At 48.8% G+C, this 27,993-nt stretch overlaps 1 protein-coding gene across 2 annotated transcripts in view; it reads left to right on the top strand.

Annotated features, from left to right (window-relative positions):
• The window catches only part of MYO5B (myosin VB), a 388,804-nt gene that overhangs the window by 272,075 nt on the left and 88,736 nt on the right, over nt 1-27,993 (top strand). For both annotated transcript variants that reach the window (XM_030867905.3, XM_030867909.3), the window contains exons 13-16: nt 11,259-11,381; nt 12,012-12,095; nt 22,026-22,166; nt 23,087-23,184. In XM_030867905.3, the coding sequence (XP_030723765.1) occupies nt 11,259-11,381; nt 12,012-12,095; nt 22,026-22,166; nt 23,087-23,184 (446 nt within the window). The remainder of the gene's footprint in view (nt 1-11,258; nt 11,382-12,011; nt 12,096-22,025; nt 22,167-23,086; nt 23,185-27,993) is intronic.

Here is a 27,993-nt window from a genome sequence, read left to right as displayed (position 1 = left end):
TAGGTCCTTTTCTTCGCTTGTGTTTCCTACTTAGAGAAGTTCCTTTAGCATCTGTTGTAGAGCTGGTTTGGTGGTGCTGAATTCACGTAGCTTTTGCTTGTCTGTAAAGCTTTTGATTTCTCCATTGAATCTGAATGAGATCCTTGCTGGGTAGAGTAATCTTGGTTGTAGGTTTTTCCCTTTCATCATTTTAAATATGTCCTGCCACTCCATTCTGGCCTGCAGAGTTTCTGCTGAAAGAGCAGCTGTTAACCTTATGGGGATTCTCTTGTATGTTATTTATTGGTTTTCCCTTGCTGATTTTCATATTTTTTTGTAGATAGTTCCATTAATGAGTGTCTCGGTGTGTTTCTCCTTGGGTTTATCCTATATGAGACTCTCTGCATTCTCCAGACTTGATCGACTATTTCCGTTCCCATATTAGGGAAATTTTCCGCTATAATCTCTTCAAATATTTTCTCAAACCCTTCTTTTTTCTCTTCTTCTTCTGGGACCACTATAATTCGAATGTTGGTGTGTTTAATGTTGTCCCAGGGATCTCTGAGACTGTCTTCAGTTCTTTTCATTCTTTTTTCTTTATTCTGCTCAGTGGTATTTATTTCCAATATTTTATCTTCCAGGTCACTTATCCATTCTTCTGCCTCAGTTATTCTGCTATTGATTCCTTCTAGAGAATTTTTAATTTCATTTATTGTGCTGTTCATCACTGTTTGTTTGCTCTTTAGTTCCTTTACATCCTTGTTAAACATTTCTTGTATTTTCTCCATTCTGTTTCTGAGATTTTGGATCATCTTTACTATCATTACTCTGAATTCTTTTTCAGGTAGACTGCCTATCTGCTCTTTATTTGTTTGGTCTTGTTGGATTTTACCTTGCTTCTTCATCTGCTGCATATTTCTCTGTCTTCTCATTTTATTTAACTTACTGTGTTTGAGGTCAGAAAGCAGGCTGCAGGATCATAGTTCCTCTTACTTCTCTCACCCGGTGGGTGAGGTTGGTCCAGTGGATTGTGTAGGCTTCCTGGTGGAGGGGACTGGTTCCTGTGTTCTGGGGGGTGGGGATGGATCTTGTCCCTCTGATGGTCAGGGCCACGTCAGGTGGTGTGTTTTCAGGTGTCTGTGAGCTTAGTATGACTTCAGGCAGCCTGACTGCTAATGGGTGGGGTTGTGTTCCTGTCTTGCTAGTTGTTTGCATGAGGGGTCCAGCACTGGAATATGCTGGCCCTTGGGTGGAGCTGGGTTTTAGTGTTGGGATGGAGACCTCTGGGAGAGCTCTCACCGATTAATATTACATGGGCCCAGGAGTTCTCTGGTGGTCCAATGTCCTGGACTCAGCTCTCCCACCTCAGAGGCTCAGGCCTGTCCCCCAGCTGGAGCACCAAGACCTTGCAAGCCACACGGCATGGAAGAAAAGGAAGAAGAAACAAACAAACAAAGAGACAAAACCCCAAGACAAATGGTAAAAGCAAAACTAAACAGACAAAATCACATGAAGAAACATACACACACGCACTCACGAAAAGAAAAGAAAAAAAGAGATGAAGAAGAGGAGAGCAACCAAACCAATAAACAATCTCAAAAACTAAAACAAACACTAAAAAGTAAACTAATAAATACACAGAACCAGGAACAAATCAAATGCAGAAAGCAAACTAAAAAAAGGCAATGAAAGCATAAAGCAAACACACAAAAACGATAAAAAAATGTAAAGACGAAAGATGAAAACAAAAGGAAAAAATACAAAACAAAGTAGTAAAGTAAAAATAGATAATATAGTTTAAAATAAAATGAAGACAAAGCAAAACAAAGAAAGAAACAAACACAAGAAAAAAACAATATAACAAAAAAGTACAGTAGAAAGAAGAAAAAAATTAAAAATATATTAGAAATAAAAGCATAAGAAAGAAAATAAAAAGTAAATAAAAATTAAAAGAATAATCATAAAAAAAGAACAATGGAACAAAACAAAACAAAGAAAAAAAAGTAGTGGTGTTTTCCTGGGGCCTCAGCTGTCAGTGTCCGTTTCCCCCCAGTGAGCCGCAGCCAGTCCCTCCCCATCCAGGAAGTCTTCTTATACTTCTCGGTAGGTCTCTGCTGTGGGCATTTTTGGGCCAGCTGAGCCTCTCATCTGGCTTTCCTCCTGTGTGTACTTGTCCCCAAAGTTCACAGCCTCAATTGTGGGAACACTTGTTGTCTATTCACGTATTCCACACATGCGGGGTTTACCAAGCCAATTGCAGGGATTTTAACCCCCTGCTTCTGCAGCTGCACAGAGAGATTTCCCTTTCTCTTCTCTGGTCGCAGAGCCCCTGGGGTTCAGCTTTGCCTTTGGCCCCGCCTCTGCGTGTGAGCTGCCCTCAGGTGTCTGTTCCCCTCCCAGGCAAGAGGGAGTGAAAGCAGCGGCTGTAAATGCTCACTTGCTCACTCAGGCCGGGGGGAGGGAGGGATACCGCAGTCACAGTTGGAACGTGCAGGTGTGCCTGCAGCAGCAGAGGCTGGCACGAAGTTGCAAGAGCCTGAGGTGTGCTGTGCCTTCTCCCGGGGAAGTTAGTCCCGCATCGCGGGACCCTCGGCAGGGCAGGCTGTACAGGCTGCCGGGAGTGTGTGGGCAGTGACCTGCCTTGCACACAGGACCCTTGGTGGCAGCGGCAGCAGCCTCTGGGTTCCGAGATGAGAGCTGCGGCTCACGCTCACACTTGTGTAGGCGTTGCCCTGCCGTCTGTGGGCGCACAGAGCAGGAAGCTCCTCTGGTGGGCCTACCCCTCTTCTCCCGCAGCCCGCCACAGTGGATTCTTGCTGTCCAGCAGGCCCAGGTTTTTTCCTGGACTCCCTCCCGGCTAGCTGTGGCACACTGACCCCTTCAGGCTGTGTTCACGCCGCCAACCCCAGTCCTCTCCCTGCACTCCGACTGAAGCCCGAGCCTCAGCTCCCAGCCCCGCCCACCCCGGCGGGTGAGCAGACAAGCCTCTCGGGCTGGTGAGTGCTGGTCGGCACCGATCCTCTGTGTGGGAATCTCTCCGCTTTGCCCTCTGCACCCCTGTGGCTGCGCTCTCCTCCGCGGCTCCAAAGCTTCCCCCAGCCCTGCCAGTGAGGGGACTTCCTAGTGTGTGGGACCTTTTCCTCCTTCCCAGCTCCCTCCCAGAAGGGCAGGTCCTGTCTCTTTTTTCCTTTGTCTCTTTTTTTTTTTTTTCCTTTTTCCTTTTGCCCTACCCAGTTACGTGGGGATTTTCTTGCCTTTTTGGAAATCTGAGTTCCCCTGCCAGCGTTCAGTAGGTGTTCTGTAGGAGTTGTTCCACATGTAGGTGTAGTTCTGATGTATTTGTGGGGAGGAAGCTCATCTTCACGTCTTACTCCTCTGCCGTCTTGAAGGTCCTCCCCCCCACATTTTTATCTGATGGTTTTCAGCACATTTTCAAAGCTGGGGACTTCATCTGGAGTCAGGTTCAGGAACAGGTAATTCCTCAGTGTGGCAGAGGTGAGCCTTGTCTTGCTCCACCTGTGAGGTTGTGGTAAAGGTGATAAGAAGTTGTCCCTGCCTCGAGTGGCACTGGCTCAATGACAGAAGTCACAGCCCAGGCCTTCCAGTCTCCCCTCCCGGTGTTCACCACTCACTCATATTCTTGGCCAATAGCTCCCTTCTGACCCTCGGGGAACACTCTCCCCTCCCCCTTGTGACCCTCTGTGATCCTCTCCATAACCTTCCCCAGCTCCACACCCCCAACCCATGTCCTCGGTCCCGTTCTGGCCGCTGAGCCAGCGCAGCCCCCCAGGCCCTGGCTCCAGGAGGGCTCCAGCTCTTCTTTCCCCTACCCAGTTGTGAAGTCCAAGGTCATACAGGGCTCTGAGGCAGGCGGCTTGTTCTGCATTGCTCTACCTGGCTCTGTGCTGAAGCGCTGACTACACCAAAACCACGGCCCCAGGGGCCTGGCCTCTCCTTGCGCCTTACACACACCTCTCATAGGAACAGCCCAGTGCCTCAGGGTGACTGAGTCTGTGAATTCAGCAGCTGTGTAATCAGTTGTCCCTGATTTCTCCTGCCTTTGGCAGGCAATCCAGGACTACTTGTGCGTTTGTTTTGGCTCACAGTTTGAGGTTCTCAGAGGTGCCACTACCCTAGGGAACGTGTCCCAGGAATGTCAGGTCACAGCGGTGGGAACACGGGTCCCAGTGCAAGGTGGGAGACCTCAGACTGCTGTCTAGAGAGTGGGACCCAGGCCTCTGGGTGAGGGAGTGGGGGGCACTCAGTGCAGCACTGGGCCGGGCAGCAGGTGGTTCCGGGAGTGGTGGAGGAGTGCTTAGCAGTGCGGCCGAAAAGTAGGCAGTGGTTGCAGGGAGGACCAAGGTGCAAGTATTCAGCAGTTTTGAAAGTAACTTCCCCAAATCCCTCGACTTTGAAGCCTTGGGTATTCCCGGGGCAGTAGGGGTCCCCAGACGTTTCTGTTCAGTCTTCCTACAGAATGCACGCTGCCTATATTACTTTCAAGAAGCTAAGGGGAAGTAAAATCCGGCTGTGTTTATAGGGATGGTCTCTGCCTTATGCTCTGTGGTGCCTTCTGTTTGGATTTGTAAAATTAGGTGATTTAAGTCGAAGACTGTATCCAACTCAAACTCCTGCCAGACACCCAGAATGTATGATGCCCCTACTGTATGTCTGGTCTTGAGGGGCAAACCCTCAGGAGTGGAGGCAGGGATCTCCCTGCCGGCCAGCAAAGGGTGAAGAGGGACAGGATGGTGCTGGGGAAGAGCTTGGCCTGAGTGAGGGCGAGGGGCCCGCAGAGGGCTGTGGGCAGGGACCAGAGCCCAGCAGGGGCAGCGGAGTGACAGCCGAGTGACCTCAAGGGCAGGGCACACCAAGTCAGAAAGAGTGCTGAGCTGCACGCAGCCCCGGCAGTTCTGTTAGGTCCTTGCTTCCCCATCCCTGCGGCTCCTTAGAAGGGAAGGTCTGAGGATAAGCCTGGGTTTCTTGCTAGTCAAGCTGGTGGGGACTAGAGTGTCCCGTTGGATTGGGGGTAGTACTGTGAATGTGACACTTTCAAACTCACTAGCCGCCAGTCACAAGTATAGCAGGGGAGGCAAGCTGAACACCAAGTTAAGGAATAAAACAAAACCCCACAGTGTGGTCGCCATCTTCCACCAGGTTTAACCGCTCTGGGAATTCAGGGTCATTCAGCATAATCTGATTCAGCTTCTAGTAACAGATGGAGTTTTAACCAACAGTTATTATTTTTGTCAAGTCATGAAACTGTACACTTAAAGAGGGTGCATTTGGCTGTTTGGAAATCATACTGTAAATCTGACTTTAGAAAACAGGGCAGCCTGCTGCACCCTTCTAGCAGCACCCGTGGCTCTGACCTAAGCAGGTTAGGGAATCCCCATGGAATTGGTCACACCTGGGCAGCTTGCGTCTCTCGGGAGCCATCCTGTTGGATGTGGAGCTGCCTCAGATACACTCTGCAGGGTGAGAAAGAATCAGGAGATCGTGCTGTGAAGAAGTGGGTTCTGCGACCCCCATGCGACAGGCCACGAAGCCACATGAAGTAAGAAGCAGCCGTCGGGAAAACCACTTCTCCTGGAGAAGACACCTAGTGGCAGGTGGGACCAGTGAGCTGAGATTTAAATGAGAAACGTGGAGACGGGGTAGCCATGGACTGAAAGGGGCAGCATGCAGGGTGGGTCTCCTCAGCCTGTGCTGGGTGCCGGAAGCTGCAGAGGAGGCGTGGGGACCAGGACAGCAAAGTGCTCCGGATTCCTCTGGGTGGGAAAGCTTCGCTACAGTCATGACTTTATCGTCAGACCCAGACGGAGCCGCAAACTACAGCTGCTCCTCAGTAACCACGGCCAGGGGAGGGGGTGTTTGCTTGTGGAAAATGATAGCTTCCGGGCTGCTCGTAACAAAACTCTCCTCCCCCGGCGCTAAGGCTGCTGTGGGTGCTGTGGACATAAGTGCGTCTACGCCGAATTCAGACCCCGAGTTCCCTGCCCTCCCCATGTCTCTGTCATCAGTCCCTCCTTCTTGGAGGAACAAACTGCTTAGGGCTGATAGGATTTGAGATGTCAGTGCGTGTTTCCTCATAAATCACATACTTGCATTTTAGCAGGGATTTTGTGAAAATGATACTTTGACCCCTGGAAGCAATTCTAGTGAATGAAGATACAGACACCGTCTCAGGTTGAGGAGACTGTGTTAGGGACCCACGAAGGAAGGCCTGGGTCGGGGAGGCAAGCTCTGCCCTGTTGACTAGGATTCTCTGTTTCATGGAACCCAGCCTGCGGAGCCGACGAGGATGGACCTTCCTAATCAATGTATTATTGTTGAGGCAGTAGAAGGAAAGCAGCCTGCAGACGGGGAGGTGAATACCCTTCGGTTTCCTGACCTGGGCAAGGCTGCTCTCAAGAGAGTTTACTGTGGATCAAGACCAAGGGCTTGTGGTTTCCTAGGACGTCACCCCAGAGGCTACGGCTTGTGCGCAGCTTTGAAGCCTGTGGTGGAGGCGGGGGCAGTGCCTTTCCCGCATTCATCCACCCTGCGAACCCCATGTTCCCTTCAACACACATCAAAGGGGGTCGAGCAAGCACTGAGATCATCTCCCCGCATGACAGGGAAATGGAAACACTGAGAAGAAAGTTTCAGGGGGAAAGCGTGCCCAGGGCAGCTGTGTAAGCAGGGGTCACATGAGGGGAGAGGGGTTCTGAGCAAAGGGAATGTCACGTTCACAGAACATGAAATGGTCCTATCTGTCCAGAGAGAGCCCATGGTGGTGGCAGGCGAGGGCGGGAGGAGGAACCGTCCAAGAATATGAGGCTCGGCCTTGCCTGCCCGGCGAAGGCGTTTGGACTTGACTCTGGAGGCTCTGGGGGTGGAAGGGTGTGAAGCGGGGGAGAGGTGTGATCAGATGTGACTCACTTTTCGACAGGTCTCCCTGGCAACTGTGTGAAACGTAAGCTGCAGAGAGACTGGAGTCAGCAGCGCCCTGGCAGCACTGCGCTTGTCCAGCCGGGAGGAGATGCCGAGGGCTCTAGGCGAGGAGCAGAGGGGCTGAGGAGGGAGGGCAGCCGTGGTGAGGGCCTCGGAGGCCCTGCATCTGGCAGCGAGTTGTTGCTTAGAGCAGTTTCAAGGAAGTTGTCTGGGCAGAAGCCTGATTTCAGTAACTTGAGGAGAGAATAGGAGGTGAGGCCGTGGAGATAGCAAGTCTGAATTCCTTTCCGGAAGCTTAGCTGTGAAAAGGAGGAGGTGAGAGAGAGGAGAGGTGGGAGAGTCTTCCGGGAGAGGGAAGCTGGGTGGATCCAGGTCTCCAGGAGGCAGGGGTGCGTGTGCAGGATGCCGGCTAGGGGAAGAAGCGCTCCCTTCCGTGAGAAGGGCCCAAAGGATCGAAGGGCTGTGGATGCAGCTGAGTTTCTGGATGTAGAGCAGGAATTTGAAGTTTCCTGCTTGACAGCTGGCTTCCCTATGAGGGAGGAAACGAGGCATCTGCTAAGACGCAGCAGGGTTAGAAGCTGAAGAGAACAGAGGAGGAGGGGACAAGGTGTCCTACAAACAGGGACGAGCAATACCGAGTGCAGAGATGTGTTTACTGAGGTCAGAGACCATAAAGTGAGATGTGGGAGTTGTCGGAGTCAACTCTCCCCTTCAATCTGGGCACAGTGTCTTAATCCATGGCAGTGACGCTCACAGTGAAATTTGATTTTATTTTCTGGCGGCAATACTAAATTATATTAACTTAAGAGCAGGAGTCGATTAAGGGAAGAGGAGCTGACGTGTGATCTTAGCCAGCCACCCAGGTGTGGGAAGGGACAGGATGGGTCGTTGAGTTGCTCTAGAATTAGCGTCTCGCTGAGCACGCGGAAAGGCTGTTTTGTGAGGGTGGAAAAGTAAAGGCCCGGAGCTGGCCTTGGAGAAGATGGCTGCCAGGTGGGGAGGGAGGAGCCACCTCTGCCCAGAGCTGTTAGGACAGCAGAGTCCTGGAGGCCCAGCTATCGCAGGAGGATTCGGGGTTGATGGGGGCAGGGTCATTTGAGAGGGCATCAGGGAGCCCACGGAGGTATGGGATGGAGTGAGATAGTGACCAGGGAGGCGGCCGTCGTGGCAGTGGCCCCGGAAAGCGGGACAAGGAGCGGAGATGGAATAACTGGCTTTGGGGTCCTTATTAGTCAGCTCTTGTCAACTGTTGGGCTGGGGCAGGCTTTGGCCCCTGGCGATGTCCCAGGCCAGTGATGGCAGCCAGACATCTTCAAGGGAGAGTACGGTTTCCGACAAGGTTCTGAGAGCACCTTGGTGAAAAGTTGTCCTGGGCCACAGGGTTTATACCCCAAGCTGTTGAGGGGCTTAGTAAGTCTGAGGACTTTCATTCCCCTCCCCCCACCCCCATGTTTTCTCTGTTTTATTTCAATAACAAAGAGTAAAGTCAGGTTTAATGCATTTTTAACAGCTTTATTAAGATAGAATTAGTGAACCGTACAATTCACCTGTTTAAAATACACAATTCAGTGTTTTTTAGTATATTCAGAGTCATGCAGCCGTCACCACCACAATCAATTTTACAACATTTTCATCCCCTAAAGAAACCCCTTAGCAGTCACTCTCCATTCCCCCACAGCCCTAGGCAGCCACTAATCTACTTCCTATCTCTGGAGATTTGCCTGTGTGGGACCGGGGCCTTCACTTTTTGCTGTGACCAGTGGCCAACAGAGCAGGTCAGGGGGACTTGCCCTCTGAGGGACAGTACCCACCTAGATGAGGACAGAGCTGGGGTCCAGGCTCCTGGTCCAGTGCCTTTGGGGAGGAGAGTAAGGAAGCTCGCATGAAGCTGCTGGCAGATTCTTTTTTAAAGGATTTGATTTGCTGCATATTCCAGACCTACTGATAACCACAATCTATTGTAGCTTTTATCAAAATACAAAATTTGCTTTCTGTCTCCTACGCCTGTTCTAAATCTACTTTTTGGAAGGATTTTTGGAAATAACTACATCTTGCCTAACCGTGCCTTTGTGGTTACCTTTAAAACTCTCTCGTTAGGCAGGAAAGCATGATAGTGAGGAGCACATACCCTAGAGCCTGTCCTGGTTTGAACCCCAGTTCTGCTATTTCCCAGCTGTGTGACCTTGGGCAAGTTACCTAACCTCTCTGTCTCAGTTTCTTCATCTGTAAAATGTATACAGCCGTAGTACCTAGCTCATGGGATTATTGTGAGGATTGAATAGTTAATACATCGAAAATGTATAGAGAACTGCCTGGCAGTAAGTTCTTTGGGCATTTGCTTTGATTATTATCTGAGATTCTTAATGGTTGTGAATTCCTGCTGGCCCTTATTTTTAGTCAAGGGTGGGGGTGAGAAGAGAGACTGACGCTTGTCAGGAAACATGTATACCTATGACCTTGACTCCTGGCCTCCCTCACTCATTGATTTATGCAAGTCTGAATTAGAGACTATGTGGAATTATGGAGTCTGCTAACAGAAGTCCAATTTCATTGTCAAGACAAGACGATTTTGATACTGGCAAATACAAGTGTTGACCAGCCGGGGCTTCTCATCATAGCCCTACCCTTTCTGTTCTGTCTTGCCCGGTTCTGCCAGTGCTGGGTCCATTGTGTTCCTGTTCTCCAGCCTCGCCTCCTGACAGCTCCGCCAGGCTGCCCTCTTGCTTCCCCCCGTACCTGGTGTTTCTAAACACGGGATGCTTGGAGACAAATATAAAACAATATATTTTTAAATGCTCAATTAAATAGATTTTATTTTGTCTGCCCAACACAATTAATAGTCTCCTTCAAGAAGGAGTTTCCTTAAAAATCCTGTGGCACTTAGCACTGGATATTCAATCCTAGTCACACCAAGTTGGATATTGAGAAAAATCTGTTTGCTTACAAAGTATTTGAGAAATTTCTTCTCAAGTGTGTAAGCATTTTTCTTATGGCAGAGGTATTATTAATTTACTAAACAAAGCCCTTTTTAAATGGCTAGTTCAAGGGTCACCTTCAACCCTGCCTGATCCAAATATACAATCTAAACTAATGAAAAGGGCAAAAGGCAGTTGGTGGCCCATAGCTGAGGAAGGTGCGTGTGCAGCGATGCTCAGGGATGACAGGTGGTGGGGAGCACCTTCCCATCAGCAGAGGCACCATCTTTCTTGATAATTTGAGTGGTGGTTACAGTGACTTCGTGTTGTGCTTTCAACAAAGCAAGATGCTTTTTCACTTCTGAAGCCATCTCTAAAGGTATTAAAAGAGGCTGCCCTTCAGAATTATTAATGTAGTAAATTTCTAACTTTAAATTTGCGGGAGGTAGAGGTTAGTACTGCGTAGCTCAATCACCAGGTACTTAGCACCCAGTGCATGGCTGGAATCCAATTTTTTTTTTTTTTTGCGGTACGCGGGCCTCTCACTGCTGTGGCCTCCCCCGTTGCGGAGCACAGGCTCCAGACGCGCAGGCTGAGCGGCCATGGCTCACGGGCCCAGCCGCTCCGCGGCATGTGGGATCTTCCTGGACCGGGGCACGAACCCATGTCCCCTGCATCGGCAGGCAGACTCTCAACCACTGCACCACCAGGGAAGCCCTGGAATCCAATTTTAAGTTCTTTGAGGGACAGGAAAAAAAACAGTAAGTCATACTTCCTGAACCCAACAAACTTACTTTACAGTTTATAGAGACAAGACAATACACAAAAAACAAATGATGAACAATATTAGGCAGTGCATGTGTAAGAGCTAAATTGGAAGAATTCCAAAGCGAGATCAAGGGTGGTCAGGAAAGGCTCCAGAGAAAAGGACAGACTTGAGCTGAGCCTGGACGCTGGTATTCAGATGGCCCTAGAGAGAGACAGTGGGCTTTCCTGCTGCAGGCCTTGACCTGAGTGAGCAGGAACTTGGCATTGGAGGCGGATGTGGTGTGTTCATGACCCTGAAGTCACTGGCCCCACCAGGGCAAAGAAGCATCTTCAGATTCATCCTGTGGGTTATGATTCTACTCCTGTGACCTTGGCCTCCACCCTCTTCCTCTCCCAACTCTTCCAGCGTCTGCCAGACAGCAGGCTCTTTGAGGCTCAGCGCACCCCTTCAGGGTGCCAGCGTACAGGGCATGTTGAGGGATGCCATGTGGGGTCCCAGGTGTTCACGGTTGAATCTGCTTTCCACGTCCAGTTAGGATCCAGGTCTCAGAGCTGAATCCAGCCTCATGAGGTCAGCTTCCTGGCGGACTCCATCACTCTGCCTTGACTCTTGGCTTCCTTTTCCCTCTTCACAAAGCACCTGATTTTGTGGATCCACAGGTCCCCAAAGGAACTGACCAGAACTGGGCTCAGAAGCTCTACGACCGGCACTCCGGCAGCCAGCACTTCCAGAAACCCCGCATGTCCAACACGGCCTTCATTGTCGTCCACTTTGCAGATAAGGTGGGTCTCCTCTTGGTGGGCCCGGTGCTCCGTGAGCCCTGTCCAAGGTGGACTCGGGGTTCCTGGGCTAAGAGGGAGCTGACCTTTGAATTCAGAGGGCCTGGAGTCTCTTGGGTGGGGCCTTGTCTACTCTCCTGGAGCCTGAGAGAGAAGCAGAAAGAGTGATTCTTCTTCAGGTGGCTCCTTTCCTGGCAGCTGGCGTAAACTTAGAATTTCTCTACGTGGGTTGTGTTCTGTGTGCGCTAGCCCAGTGCTTCTCAAGTTTTCATGTGTGTGCAGGTCACCTGGGGTATTGCTCAAAGGCAAGTTCTAATTCAGTTGATCTGGGGTGAGACTGACCAGCTGCGTTTAGAGCACCCAAAGGAAGCCTTCTATTAAAGGCCATCTTCCAGGAACTCCTTTTTAAAAACAATTTGGTTTTCCGCAAAATGAACATTCAACTCCCTCTTTGTAAACCCTGATCACATCTTGGGTTTGCAGTTTGGATGAGAACATCTGTGGGTTTCCCATGTACGCACAGCTCTTTTCAGAAAACGCTGTGTATGAGCTGAAACTACTGGAGAAGCTGCTGAGGGTCCCGGGTCAGGCTGGAGCACTAACTACCGTTTCTGTTTCCTGCCGTGGCTCCAGGTGGAGTACCTTTCAGATAGTTTTCTGGAGAAAAACAGAGACACGGTGTACGAAGAGCAGATCAACATTCTGAAGGCCAGCAAGGTAAAGAGCGTCGGAAGCAGGGAGACAGAGGCGGAGTGTCCACGGCCAGAGCCAGACAGGGTGTGGTTGGTGCCGTCCCCACTCTGGAGGGGCCGAGGCAGAGGTGTGGGGCAGGGGGAGGTGAGGGGTCTGTAGGTTATTTCAGTCTGAGAATTTGAGAACGGCCTGATGGAGGGAAGAAAGCAAGGGATGGCAGAGGTGACTGGGAAAGATGCCAGCTAATGGAAGGACAGGGGAGCGGGGGGAACAGGAGAAGTGACAATCGGAGAGACGATGGTAGGTATAACTGTGAAAACATTGCTGGCATTCATCGGGTCATTTGTCCTCCGCCTCCTACGTGCAGATGTAAAAGTACTGAAACCCCTTCAAATCCTAGTATCAGTGTGTTTAATTTCTGCTTAGCAGTCAGTGGAACTTCCCTATGGCCAGAAACTTAAATGGAATAATAGGATTCAAGGGACACTTAAATCTACAATTTTGGAATGTTACTTTCTGTTATCTCCAGAATTCCAGTTATTTCCTTCTCAGGAGCATGACAAAAAGATAGCCAATATTGTGTCCATTCTACAGGTAGAGGGAACAAGGCACTGATTCACCTAAACAAATATTTGTTAAGCACATACCTTGTGAGGCACTGCCCCTAAATGCACCGTGTACAAAGGTGAATAAGATAGATTCTACTCTCTAGGTGTTTACATTCTGGTGGGCTGTGAGTGGGCAGAAAAACAAGCATACAGTATCTGAAAAGAGAGGAGGTTTGGCTGGGGTGGGGGCGCAGGGAGCGTGAGCCCCGCTGTTCCAGAAAGCCACCCCGCCGATGCAGGTGCCGTTGCTGGCTTCAGCCTTTCAGAGGGAACCCAGAAAAGGACTCTCTAGGATTTAGGAGGCTTTCTACCAGACCACATGGTACTGAACTCACTGCAGAGGCCTGATAACACTAGAAATGGCAGATTAATTTCTCTTTGTGGTAAGCTTTAGATGAATGCAGTTAGGGTGAGATGATGGAATGGAGAAAATACACCCCGCAAAATGGACCCAGGCACCTAAAGGCAAGTAAATCACGTGGCCCCGAGGCCAAGGTTGTAGGGAGGATTTGAGTCCGTACCAGCGATGTGGGCGGCCCGGGGCAGACCCCGGCCCCATGCCGTCTCCCAATATCTGGAGCATCAGGGAATTAGTCGTCACTAAGACAAATTTGCTTTGGGTAAATGTGCATGTCAGTGCAAGATTAACCCCTCGGCTTGCCAGGTGTCCAGCCCTCTAGTCCATGGTGGTTGACGTGACTTTTTCCATTCTTTGCAAGGGAGGTGGGGAACGGGAGAAAAGCCACAGGGAGGGAGTAGAAGTGGATGGTTTGAGCCCTGAGGAGCACGTGTCCTCACTGTGTGCGTCTTAGAAGTTAGACGCCTGTGACCTCCTGTTACTGTGACACTGGCCTTAGAGGGCTGAGAAACTTTTGTTACAAGTTTCTCCTTTCAGGTGGGAGCACAAGTGAGGGGCATGCAGCGTCTGGTTCTGCCATTAATTTTTGTCTTAATTTGAGTGTCTCTTAGGGATCCCAGAATCTAGAAGGGAATCTCTCACACTCTGTCTCCAGCAGATCATCTGTTATTAGTCAGTGAGATTTTTTTTCTTATTTTTATTTAACAAACTTTATTGAATATTTGTGTGGTATGTAGTAGTAACAAATGTATGTAGTTAACCTCACAGAACTTACAGTCTAGTGAAAAGATATAGAGTTTAATCAAAAATTTTGGTAATGCTGTGAAGGTCAAGAAGAAGGTTCTATGGAAGAGAGTAATAGGAATGTGCTGGGAGTCCCCAAGGTCACCCCCAAATTGAACCATTTGCTAGGAAGACTCACAGAACTCAGCATATTGTAGTCCTCATGGCTATGATTTATTACCGCGAAAGGATACAAAGCGAATCAGCAAAGGGAGAAGGTGCATGGGGTGAAGTCCAGGGGAAACCAGGTGCAAGCTTCCAGAGTCCTTTTCCGCTGGAGTCGCACTGAATATACTTAATTCCCACAGCACTGAGTTGTGATGATGCCTGTGACCTGTCTACCAGAGCAGCTCACCTGAGCCTGGGCATTTAGTGTCCCCTACTGAGAGTCAGTGACGTGGGCACCCTTTGCCTAGCACATACCGAAAGTCCAGACTCCCAGAAGGAAAGCAGTTCATTCAGCATAAACCATATTGTTTGCATAAACAGTTTAGGCTCAGTAAACCATTCTTATCAGGGACTGCTGAAAACCCTCTCAAAATCCACATTTCCAGACACCAGCCAAGGGTCAACCTTGTAAGCAGGCCTTTCTAGGATGGCAGTCTCAGGCCTGCCATGTTAGCTCTTTTCTAAATAGGGGTATCATTGTAGATTGAGTTTTCATTAGAAATGAAATGTAGGCTTATAAAAATTCACATAGTATAGAAATATGTAAAATGAAAGTATTCTCTCCCATTCCTGACCTCCCTTTTGATGAATTCCCATTCTGATGATACAAACATACTGGTACATCTTTTTAAGATTGAAATGGGGACTTCCCTGGTGGCGCAGTGGATAAGGGTCCGCCCGCCAATGCAGGGCACACGGGTTTGATCCCTGGTCCGGGAAGATCCCACGTGACGCGGAGCAACTAAGCCCATGTGCCACAACTACTGAGGCTGCGCTCTAGAGCCCGCGAGCCACAACTACTGAAGCCCATGCGCCTAGAGCCCGTGCTCCGCAACAAAAAGAAGCCACTGCAATGAGAAGCCCGCGCACTGCAACGAAGTGTAGCCCCCGCTCACCACAACTAGAGAAAGCCCGCACGCAGCACCTAAGACCCAACACAGCCAAAAAAAAAAAAAAAAAAAAAAGATTGAAATGAATTGCATTATATATTGTCCTCTCTAATTTTTCACTTACCATTGTATCTTGGCCATCTTTCCACATGAGTACATATCCACTTCTTTTCTTTTTTTAAACAGCTATTGGTATTTTGCTAATTCAACTAATACTGCATGGAATGCCCTTTACATATATCTTTGCTTACTTGTATAGTTATGTCTGTAAAAGTTTAGAAATGGAATTGACAGTTCAAAGAATATGCACTTCAAAAGTCTAGAGGTATTGCTAAGTTGGAGTGTAAAATAGGTCTGTGATCTACTCTTAAATGGTACCAACTCCTTTCTGTTCCCTGTCCACCTGCCACAACTCTAGCCTCCCCCTTCACCAACTAACATTTCTAAAGAACCAATGACCTTGTTGTCAGACCCTTGCACCCCCATCCCAGCAAACCCTCAGAGGTGCTGTGACGGTGACCAGCAGTACTCAGAGATGAACCGAGAGAGGCTTCTAGGCCCACCAGACCCCAGCAGGAGGAGGGAGCGCTGAGAACTCTCCACCCTGGACCCATTTCAGACATCCCAGAGGAGGGAAAGCAGAGATCGACACTAGGTCACTATAAACCTACAGATGGGATTTCCACAGACTGCAGCTACGAATCAGAGTGATCAGAAATGTGCTTTAAATCATTTGGACAGATGGACACCTCTGGCGACATCTGTCATTGTGGCATTTTTAAAACTCATAGTTTAAAATGAGCCTCTATTGTTTTCTTTAATTTTTTTTCACAGTAGTCCCACAAGGTTTATGTTTCTAAGGCGCACTTAAAAGCAGAGAGAAAAATAAAGACCTGGAAAGATGCAAGCCTATGGTATCCAGTTAATGCCCAATTTTTTTATTGGTTTTCTTCTCACTAAGCACAGCTAGATCTTAGATCCTGTAGGTAAACCCATAGTTTTACTTAAAGTATTTTTATGTGGGGGGAGACCTATTAGCTTTTTTCTTTTGTGTGGCATTCCTGATAAGAAATTAACAAATTACTGTGAAAAATTAAGCAGTATGGGATGGAAGACTACCATATACCCTATCAGCCAAAAGGATGTTTGAAGAGCTCCCACTAAGAGCAGCGAGATAAAACGGTGTTAGTGAGAATGTAATTAGTAAAGCCAGTTACATTGCCTAAGAGGCTATAATATAGCTAATTGCTTTCTCAGCTGTCAGAGAGCTATAAATAGAGACTTAAGAGATGCCTCTTTAAAACATGATTTCAGGTTAACAGACTGATTTGTTTTAGATGCTAAAGGTGGAGGGTTTTCCTTCTTAGTGTTTATTGTAAAAAGCAATATTTTATCAATCTGAAAAAATAATCTCGAAAGGAGAATTTTTTTCTTCTGGAGATTTCCTCTTCTGGGGCAGTGCTGAGTGTAAGTCAGACAGATAGGCAGTGGGTCCAGAGTTTATGCCAGCAGGTGCTGGGCAGTGAGGGCCACGCTGGGCCGTGTTCCTAGGCAGGCAGCCCTGATGCCACCTCTCCACGCCATCCTAGCGGAAGGGATCTCGAGATCAATGTGGTCCAGAGGCCAAGTAGACCATATTAGCCCAAAGCTGCCTACCCTGGGCCATGACAATCCCGGAGGTCCAGGAGTCAGGATGGAGTAGCTCCAACAAGGCCCAAACTCCGTCTCCCCCCATCTCTGTTCTCCCTCAACTTCAGCTCATCAAGGGTGACAATGCATGCGTTCCATTGCTTTCCGTGCTGCTAGCTTCCTTACAGGTTATACACACATTTCATTTTGAGCAAACGCATTTGCTTTAAATTTTAATTTATTTTTTATATAATAACCTTTGAGTCAACATACTATATAACATTTGCTTTTAAGTGTTTTTGGAATGCTTCCTGTTTAAAATCAGTTTGTACTGGTAGTTAAAACGCCTCTACCAACATTTAGAATAAATAGGTAACTATGTAAGAGAGAACTTTAGTCAGTAAAGCAATATAATCATTCTCTGCAGTCCAGGAAGGTCCCCTTTTCCTTCTTTAAACAAATGAAGTACTGAGACTTTTCCTCCAAATCCTCTTCAAAACCCCTTTAAACAGAATATTTCTTACCTAAAAGTTTGATATTTTTCCCCCCAGAGGGTAGCATTTACCATGTAAAAGAATTGATTGAAAAGAGAATGTGTTTGTTACTTTGTTTACAGCCGTAGCTTTTAAAGATAAGATTCTAGACAAGAGATTCCAATCAAATGGTTATTATAGTGTGTCTTATTTTAGTTTCACATGTCTGTTTTAAAGAAAAGATATTTTATGTTCATATAAATGGAAATGAATAGGTGTGATTTCCAAGGTAACAGCTATGTATATATACCTGTAACTGACATTTTTCTTAAACTGTCAAGTGGTCTTTAGAAAGTGTTTTTATACTTCTTTTAATCCCTTTTCAAATAGATCTGCCTCAGGCTTTTAAAATCTATATATAGACTTGAATAGCAGAGAACACGAAAGCCAGTACCTGTGGACACTTTGAAATAAGTGACAAGTAGTATCAGGGAAGTACTTGGTTTGTTTGAAAGTTTTATCTAAGTGTTTTCAAGACTGAAGGGAGTAAATTTTTAGAAAGGCCCAGGTGGATCGTGTTTCTGAGGGCTGCCCTAAGATGAATTGTAGTACTTCTATTACTGGTTGGTCATCTGGTAAATAGACTTTCCAGTCACTCTAATAGCAGAACTGGAGTTAGTCAATTAAAAAAAATTTTTTTTTTCCTCTCACTCAGAAATGTGTTCCTTTGCATGAATCCTTTTTCAAACAGGAACTTGGTAACTACTTTTCATTGGGACTTGGGGTTAATTTACAGCTGGGACACTCCTGGGGCAAGGAGGTCCGTGTCTGGCCCAGCCCCCTTGTCCTGGTCTTTTACTGCTGCCTGCAGCCTGAGGTTGGACATGGTGCCCGTCCGTCTTTCAGTCCTGTGGTCAAATTAGATGTCTCTGTACGTTTACTGAGTTTATCATACAAATTCTGTATGGAATGTAAAGCCTGCCCCTCCTCCCTAAAGTCCCAACAAACTCATCTTCTTCTCCATCCCAGGGACCCTACCACTTCCAAATGTGGTCTCAATAGCAGGGACCTACAATTAAAACATAACTTTTTTTTTTTTTTTGGTACGCGGGCCTCTCACTGTTGTGGCCTCTCCCGTTGCAGAGCACAGGCTCCGGACGCGCAGGCTGAGCGGCCATGGCTCACGGGCCCAGCCGCTCCGCGGCATGTGGGATCTTCCCGGACCGGGGCACGAACCCGTGTCCCCTGCATCGGCAGGTGGACTCTCAACCACTGCGCCACCAGGGAAGCCCTAAAACATAACTTTTAAAATAAAGTTCAGATTCTCCAGACTAAACCTTGGTTGTTCCCAAATTATAGCACAGTGCCAGTGTAGATTAAAATCTGCCTTGAACAAAAGTTTTCCTTTTTTGTTCTTAAGTTGTAAATCCTTTAATATGTCAAATTAAAAAAAAAAAGGCATAGCTTTTCTGATTGAAGCAAGAGAAAGGGGCTTATGTTTTAAAATACTCTTATAATTGAATCCGATTTCAAAGTTCCCCCTGTGGTTCTGATACATGCTCGTGACCTTAGAAGTTAACAGATTTTTCACAGAAAAAGCCACTACTAACGATTTCAGTACATTAGACCCTTAAACAGTGTAGTCGTGCAGTTGGTAACTTCTACCCAAGACTCAAACATCTTGGAAATCTATTTCTGAAAGTATATGAATTAGAATAATTTAATCAGTTTATATATTGTTTAGACTTGGCAGACTGAATCACTGATGTCTTTAGAATGTGAACCTGGCTTCAGCCTCCCATTAATTATTTCCCTATGGAAATTTCTAGGCGCCACTCTGCCTGGGCACCTGACCTTTTCTCACGTGTGCCTTGGCTCTCTGGCACCAGTTTACAGAGTCCCCATGCCTGGGCTGTCCTCTCCCCCCACCCCTCCAGCCCCTACCCCTGTTCTCAGTCAATATGTGTGATGGTGGCTCTCTGCCATGGTCAGTGAGGACCAGCAGGTCTGTAAACAGGGGGTTACTGGGTATGGTTTGGATTTAGAGAAAACTGGCTATGGGGTAGAATGTGTTTGTATGAACGTATGCCTGCAGGTAGGGCACTCGAGTTTTGTAGGTGACTGTTAGTGACCCAGGAGAGAGCTCAGGTAGACCTGAACCAGGGCAGCGATGTTCTGGTTGATCGAGAAAGGACTGCTGAGACTTAACCATGGACAGAACTTGGTGATTGATGGGGATGAGAAGTAGGGTGATGGCAGGATCTCTAACCTAAATCTGGGAAGACAGCAGTGGTGGTGGTTTGGGCCATGTTGAATTTGGAGTTTCCAGTGGAACACCCAGAGGGAGGAGAAGCAGGATATTCAGCAGATGGTTGGAACTATGGACCGTGGTAGTGGAAGAAAATCAAGATGGAGAGACGGGCTTGAAGGTGATAGTTGAAGCCATAGGCATGAAGGATACAGTCCAGGGAATGAGTGTTAGAAAAATTAAGTGGTGAGGATGCAGTTTTGGGGATCAGCAACTCAAAGGAGAGAAGTGCAGAAGATGGACCAGCGAAAGGTGCTGGGAAAGAACACATTGGGAAAAGTAGGCAGAAAGTCGGAGGAATGTGGACCTGCTGAATCTCAGGGAAGAGGTCTTCAGAGAGGAGGCCCAGGTCAGTGCTTCCAGCCCTGGCTCATCCATTAACCAACAGCCCTGGTCGAGCTGATGCCGCCCGCCGTGGTTGCTGTGGGGCGACTGGGGGTTGAAGCAGGGTCTGGTAGGTCCCTCCTCCCAGAGCTGCTCTTTCCTCACCTGCCACAGGAAGTTGAGGGTTGATCTTTATGGTTCTTCCAGATTTAAATTCTATGATTCTGTTTCCTCTTCAGCTCAAAAATATAACTTTCTCAGGCATCTGTACTTTCACAATGTAGACAGATTTTATATATATATATATATATATATATATATATATATATCCCCAATAAAAATAATAAAACTAGATCATGTATGAGTGCTTATTCTATGCCGGGCACTCTTCTCTGTACTCACGTGGATTTTCTCCTTTAGTCTTCTCTTCAGCTCTCATCCTCCATCAATGGGGAAGGCTAGGAGGCTGTAGGTTCAGCAAGCCTAGGGCTCAGGGCCCAGCACAGACTCAGGTGGTACCCAGGTGGCACAGGCTGAGCCTGGGAGAGGCAGAAATGAGTGGATGAAGTGATCTGGGAAAGGGTCGTGGAGGAGGCAGGGCCAGACCCTGAGAGATGGGGCTCTCGGGACGAGAGAAGGTAGGAGAAGGGGGTGGGTGTTTCAGATAAGAATAATGGTGAGCAAAGGTGGGAATAACAAGCGTGTTGGTTTATGTGACAGTAAACTGATCAGCTTCATCTAGAGACTGTCATACAGAGTGAAGTAAATCAGAAAGAGGAAAACAAATGGCATATAATATCGCTTATATGTGGAATCTAGAAAAATGGTAGAGATGAACTTATTTGCAAAGCCGAAATAGAGACACAGCTATAGAGAACAAACTTACGGTTACCAAGGGGGGAAGCAGGGGTGGGATGAACTGGGAGATTGGGATTGATGCATATACACTACTATGTATAAAATAGGTAACTAATGAGAACCTACTGTGTAGCACAGGGAGCTCTACTCACTGCTCTGCGGTGACCTAAGTGGGAAGGAAATCTAAAAAGAGTGGATACATGTATGCGTATAACTGATTCGCTTTGCTGCACAGCAGGAACTAACACAGCATTGTAAAGCAACTATACGCCAATAAAAATTAATTTAAAGAAAAAAGGTATTATCTGAGAGGGGGTGAGTGGGATCCGATTGCAGAGCCCCCGGAAGACAGACTCAGGGCATTCAGAACTGGCGGGAGGAGATGGGAGACAACATCGTTACGGGGGCTGTGGGAAGAAAGGTGCAGGGGATGTGACGGACCGGAGCCTGGACACGGAGGCACAAGCATTTGAGCCTCTCTTCTGTTGGGATTGGGAGTGGCTCAGGGCTGGAGAGTGGGGCCTGGGGCTCCTTTTGTTCCCTCCCCACATGCAGGCATGTGGTAGTGGCCTTACAACACTTGATTCTATCCCCAGCATCCACTTCCCCAAGGGATGCTGGCAGGACTAGTTTTGTAGGGGACGGGGGAGAGCTGGGACTCTCTGTCCCACCTGCCCCTCACGCATGGTCTGATCTTCACCCTGGTACACACAGTGCATTAACAGAGAGGTATTCTTACTTAGTCTCATAACAACTCCACATAATGGGTACATTCTTATCCCTATTTTACTGATGAAGAAAATAAGGCTTAAGGAAGTTAAATAACTTTACAAGACCCAGTAATAATAAGTATGGAAAAATTTAAACAGTTTTCTTAGAACATAGCTACCTTCTACCACACCAGAAGGGAAAGAAGTTTTGCCCATCTTTGTACATAAAGGTTAAGTGAGATTGTCTGGGAAAATTACTTTTTTCCTTTCTTTAAATTGAGATATAATTCTTGTACCCAAAGTTCACCCTTTTAAATTGTGTAATTCAGTGGTTTTAGTATATTCACCAAGTTGTACAACTATCGCCATGCTAAATTCCAGAATACTTTCATCACTCCAAAAAGAAACTGTCCCCATCAGCAGGCATTTCACTTTGCCCGTCCCCTCGCCCCTGGCAAACCATATATGACCTGCTGTCCCCTGGACATTTCCTGTAAATGGAATCACACACTGTGTGGTCCTCTCGGTCCGGCTTCTTTCACTTGGCATGTTTCCAGGGTTCACGCAGGTTGTGGCATGTATGAGGACTTCATTCCTTTATGTTTTTTGTTGAGTAATATTGCATCGCGTGTATTCACCATATTCTGCTCATCTGTCCATCAGTTGATGGGCATTTGGGTTGTCCCTGCTTTGTGGGCATTAGGAATAATGCTGTACATGTGTAACGCTATTAGGAATAATGTGGACGTGTGTTTCCAGTTCTCTCAGGCGTGTATTGGAAAGCTACTTGGAAAGAGTGTAAGCAGCATAAAGTCCAAGAACTCGTTCTCTGTGTTTGTTTCTAGCTCCCCCTGGTGGCTGACTTGTTCCACGATGGCAAAGACTCTGCTCCTGCTGCCGCCACATCTTCAAAGATCAGCGTTCGCTCTGCCAGACCCCCTCTGAAAGCCTCCAACAAGGAGCACAAGAAAACCGTGGGCCACCAGGTCAGCCCCAGGCCTCATGGCGGGAGCTGTGGGCCCTGGCACGTGTAGCGGGGCTGCCTCTCTGGAGACGAAGGATGTAGGTGCAGAGTCAGAGGGAGGCCAGAGTGGCCTCGGCATCCGCATCCCCAGCGCCCAGCCCGGTCTTTCTGTGCCCTTTGAAGAAGGAAACTGCGAAACCTTCTCTTGAGGGAACTGGCAGGAGAGAGAACGAGGATGACTCCAGCCCCACACGATGCGTCTAATCCTTGTGGGGATTGTAGATGTTGCCGGACCACAGACACCTGTGGGCGAGGCCAGAAGTCTAGAAGTGCAGTTGTTGAGGGAGGGGTCAATAGCCTGGGGACCCAGAAACTGAGAAACAGCTCCTGCCGTGGGTTTGCTGTGGGATGTTATGTGCAGTGTGTCTCCCAAGAGAAGAGAGTGCCTGCTGAGCCCCTGGCAGCCACTGACCTTAATACTTCGATGGATTCCCGGCTCTGAGCATTTCCTATAAGGCAGTAATTCCCGGGATGCCCGGGCACCACGTGTCAGGGCTCCAGGGCCTCACGTTTAGGACTCATGGGCCTCCATTCACAGCGATGGTCCCTCTCACACTCTTAGCACTTGCTCACCTTATCTCATCTGATCAGGGCACTGAATGAGACGCATCCGGGCGGTCTCTCCCCACGTGCTTTGAGGATCCCCGGTGCCGGGGATGTGGGAGGGCCTTGGTTTTGGTCATGCAGCCAGGCAGCTGTCAGAGCTGGAGTCTGACATCAGGTCCCTGGGTGTCCCCCTGTCCTGGGTTAAACAGGAATGATCTAAACAATAAGAGTATTGACAGATACTACCACCAGTCTGTGTGTGCTCCTTTTTGTTCCTTATTCAGCCACAAAGCTGAAGACAAATAAATCACCAGTCACTGATCTTTGTCTCCCCAGTTCCGCACCTCCCTGCACCTGCTCATGGAGACCCTGAACACCACAACGCCGCACTACGTCCGCTGCATCAAGCCCAACGACGAGAAGCTCCCCTTCCGGTGAGTGCTGGCCTCTTCACGTGGCCTTACAAGTTCAGGGGCAGGCACAGCCTCTCAGAGGTCTGCAGTCTTCAGCAGGATGAGTAGCTGGTCCTGCACTCCCCAATGGTTTATATGCCGAATACAGGTTACACCTGTCTGCTGTCCGGAGGATTCAGGGGGATGAGAAGATCCAGTTGCCCGATCCCCTGTTGCTTACAGTGGTGTCAAATGTGCCCACGAATCCGAGAACCACTTAGAAGTGTGCCATTAAATGCAGACATAGTGCGTCTCACAGTGACTGCTCAGTTCAGAGACCGGAGCATGTCCGGAGTGGTCAGGGAAGGCTTCTTGATGGAGGAAGCATAACCTCAAGCAGTGTGTCGATGCAGATGGTCCCATTTCTCACATCCCCTCTCCTGCTGGGCTTCCGGAGTTACCCACATTTGCTCACCTTCCCCTCACTCTAACCCAAATGCTGCCACTACTCCTACCTTAAAATTTTTCTTCCATTTCTGACACCACTCCCATGGTTGACTTCACCCAAATCTGGGGAGCAGTGACTCTTCAGTACCTTTGTCATTTCTGGGTTGTGCCAGGTTCCAGCCAGCCTTTCTGCAGGCCTGCTGCAGCTTCCTTGGCCCCCTCACATTCAGCGTGTCTGACACCAAACTCATCCTTTCCCCCTTGAATGTTTCCTGTTTACTTGGTCTCTGTTGTAGTAAATGGCATAATGATTTCCTGACATCTCATCCACCCGCCAAAGTTCGTTCTTCCAAACCAGAAACCTGAGGTCTCTCTGGACCGGTGCTGTCCAGTAGAACTTTCTGTGATGATGGAACTCTTCTGTAATCTGCCTTGACCAACATGGTAGCCGCTAGTCACATGTGACCATTGAGTTCTTGCAGTGTGGCTGGTGTGACTGAGAAAGTGAATTCTTAATTTCATTTTAATTACTTACAAGTGGCTAGTGGCTACCATACTGGACAGCGTGACCCTTGATTCTTCCCTCTCCCTTACTCCCCAGGGTCCAGTCATTGTCAAAGTCCCACGGAGTCACTTGAAAATTTCTCACACTGGTCTCCCTCGTCTCTCCCTTCCACTTCGGCCTTGTTTCAGACTCTCTTCATCTCTTGCCTGGAATACTGCCCTGCGCCTTTAGAATGGTCTCTCACTCACCTCTGCAGCCTCTTCTTCTGTTACCCCGAGCCTCCACATGTGCTATTCCCTCTGGCCGGAGAAGGGATGTTTTTACATTTTTCAAGCACTTTCCTCCCATCTTTCTGATTTCCTTTTTGGTCCTGGCGTAATTTCTTTCTGTGAAATAATTTATTTTGGCACCTCTGACTCTCAGAATGAATATCTGAACTGCCTTCTGCAATTTGTATCAGTTAATAAAGCTTGAATTCCACTCACAGGAACCTTGTGCTGAGAAAGGTTAGGAAGACAGCGTCAAATCAGCCTTCTTTGAAGCGTGCTGACGGTTCATTCTTCTCCCTTCCTCCAAGTTTCCGAGACACGCTTAGGAATTCCCCCCGCCGTGTGGCATCTGTTTACCAGCTGCCTCCAGAAGAAAAGAGCCTATTAGAAACACAGCATGTGCGGAAGACTTAGATTATGTGTGAAGGGCAGGAGCGGAGTGCTGGGCCCGGGAGAGGAGAGTCCAGGGCTGGCACCAGCTCTGCCCCCCAGCCAGCGCGACCTTGGGCAGTTCATTCGTCAGACCGGACGCCCGCCATGTGCCGAGTTCTCATGCTGGGTCTCCCCTCCCAAGTGAGAGAAGACACTAGGGACTTTCAAAGGGACTTTCTAGTCCTAATATCCCATTTTTCTAAGGCCCTCCTTTTCCTTCGGGACCAAAATCTTCCTCCCAATAAAGAAAATGGGGGAAATACAGAACCAAGTCAGAAAGCCTGGGTTCTCTGCTACCAGTTATTTGGCGAATCCCGAACTAGTCCTTTACCCTCTTAGTCTCATTTCCTCATCTGTTCATTGTGCTTAAAGAAATAATTATCCTGATGGAAGAATTCAAGGAGGTAATGGGGATTATTTGTGACACGCATAAAAATGTATGCCATTAAAATATATGCCGTTGGGCTTCCCTGGTGGCGCAGTGGTTGAGGGTCCGCCTGCCGATGCAGGGGACACGGGTTCGTGCCCGGGTCCGGGAAGATCCCACATGCCGCGGAGCGGCTGGGCCCGTGAGCCATGGCCGCTGAGCCTGCGCGTCCGGAGCCTGTGCTCCGCAACGGGAAAGGCCACAACAGTGAGAGGCCCACGTACCGCCAAAAAAAAAAAAAAAAAAAAAATATATATATATATGTGATGTTGATATTCTGGAAGGAAAGTGCTATATCCCTCCTCCCATCCCCTAAAACTAGGCTTTCTCAACCTCAGCACTCTTGGCATTTTAGCCCAGGGAATTCTTTGCTGTGGGGTGTCCTGTGCGCTGGAAGAAGCTTAGCAGCACCCCTGGCCTCTGCCCACTAGATGGGAACATCCCTACTATTGTGACAACTAAAAACGTTTTAAAGCATCTCCACATGTTCCTTGGAGGGCAGAATTCCCCCAGTGGAGCGCCGCTGTCCTGTACTGAATGCTTTGTTGCCTCTCTTTTATAAAAGTCTTTCTCTCTACCTCTTCCTGTATTCAGAAACCATCCGTCCTGAGCACTGGGCTAGGACAGGTGGAATGACAGTGAATAAGACGTAGCCTTCATCCTTAAGGAGTTGCCAGCCACAAATAACTGTTGACCACGTGGAAGAAGTGACTGTCAGTGGGTCTGTAGAAGCCACAGCAGCACAGAGGCGAGAGGGCATGAAGTGTCCAGGAAGGAGGTGGCCTAGGGTGTGTGTGATCATCTGGGGTGGCTCGTCGGAGGAACTGGCCAGGTTTCCTGAAGGCCAGTCCACTGATCTTAGAAGCGGGCGGTCCTGAGCACCTCGGAGTCCTGCGTGTTGCGTGCACAGCACTGCAGAGCCCCAGGCAGCCTGTGCGGAACTCAGCCAGGCGGCGCCACGGGAGGAGGTCTCACTCTGCGTCCAGCAAGCTTCCGGCTCTGCTGAACCTGCACAGTTTACTGAGAGAGGAGAGTATAACCCTGCATTTCAGCAGTTGGACCCTTACATATCTTTGGTAATTTTTCAGTCCAGACTTAGGTGTTGCTTGTCTGCACTGTGGCCCTCCCAAATTTAATAGGTGGAAGGGCTGGTCTTCACTCCCAGTTACTGGTAACTAATGCAGGGAGGCAGACTGAGAGAGTTTAGCAGTGAGTTTTCTTTACTCTCAGGGAGATAAGATTAAGGTACAGAAGGCTGGCAGGCTTTACGTGTCCCCTGGGGGGTGTGGACAGGGGAGGGGCATGGCAGTATCTTCTTGTTATACTGTCTTCTCGGGTTTTTTCTAACAGCTTCCTCTCTTTTACGTCACTCGATCATTACAACAAACCAGTAGATTAGAGTTGGGCAGATATTCTCAGCTCTCATTGAATGAGTGAGGAAGACGAGGTCCAGAGAGAGTGTTTTGCACAAGGTGACATTAGCTGCTGGTGGCAGAGCTAAGGCCAGTCCAAGTTCCCCTTCAGCCTTGCTCGTTTCCCCCACCACGGGGAAGAGGATGTGTGAAGAAGGACGGGATTTTGCTGAGGTCATCAAGAAGCAGGGAAGAATGTTAAAGCTGAGTTCAAAAATTATTTGCCGCATGCTTTCATGGGACCAACTCGGTGTGTGGGCCCCAAGAGAAGACGTTTCCCCCAAAGAGCTTCCACAGCACTGCGTGGGAGCGGGGGTCACGTTCCCAAGCCGCTCCCCAGCCATCAGACAGGACCTGGCCCAGAGCTGGCATGCCCAGTTTTCACAGACATGATACCGGGGTCCAGAGCAGGAGGAGATGGGGGTGCTGGGGAAGAGTAATAGTCCTTTGAAGGAGGGAAGGGCCTCTCAGTGACAGTTAGCTCATTTTTCCACCCAGGAAGCAGCAGGAGGTCCTGGAGGAAGTAGGGACCCCAGCTAGACCCACAGCTCACAAAGGACTAGAGGTCACAGATGCTCGCCAAGCATGCTGCCCGTCCCCACCATGTGCAGCAGGTTGAACTTGACCCCGTAGTTGTGCCAAGCAAAGGGAAGAAGCCGATGGCCAGTTGAGATCCCGGCTGCAGGGTGCCTCGAGGGAGAGGCTGCTGTGAGCAGAAAACCTTTCCCAAGGACAAGCACGTCCACGTTGCGTTCCTGACTCAGGGCCCAGCTGACCACTTGAGAGGCGAGAGGAGCAGAACCTGTAAACGGCAGAGCCTGCCTCCCAAAGGCCGCCTTGGATTTCTCGAGGTCACAGGCAGCCTTTATGTCCCTCGGACGTACAGCTTCTCATGAAACTGATCACCACCACCCGTATGAAGGTCCTCCTCGGATCCCAGAACTGAGCCGAATCCTGGGGCGGCCTCAGCAAAATTACAAAGTAGGTGGCATAGTAAGAGGTTCAGCCTACGGTCTAGTCTCGGCACGAGTGTTTCCTTTCGTCCTGTAAGACCCTTCCACTAAGGAGCTTCTTCTCTGCCTAAAAAAAGATGAAATTAACTCCTCTGAAGTAACTGTTGGTGTTCAGGACTCTGCAGAGTTCAGCGCTTAGTTGTGCCTTACACACTCAAAGTGCCATGTGCACCCTGGGGCTGGAGTCATCAGGAAGACTGTATGGATAAGCTGGGTGTCCAAAGAGGGGAGGACTGGGGCAGGCAGGGGGAGGCGGGAGGAAGTCAGAGTGAGCCGAGGCCTGGAGGAGGACGAGGGCGTCTCCTGGGACGCCGAGCCCTGCGCATTGGAACCAAGAGAGTGCCCG

This window comes from Globicephala melas, chromosome 13 (genome assembly GCF_963455315.2).
Source record: "Globicephala melas chromosome 13, mGloMel1.2, whole genome shotgun sequence".
NCBI lineage: Eukaryota > Metazoa > Chordata > Mammalia > Artiodactyla > Delphinidae > Globicephala > Globicephala melas.
This window is presented reverse-complemented; position numbering and strand designations above follow the sequence as displayed.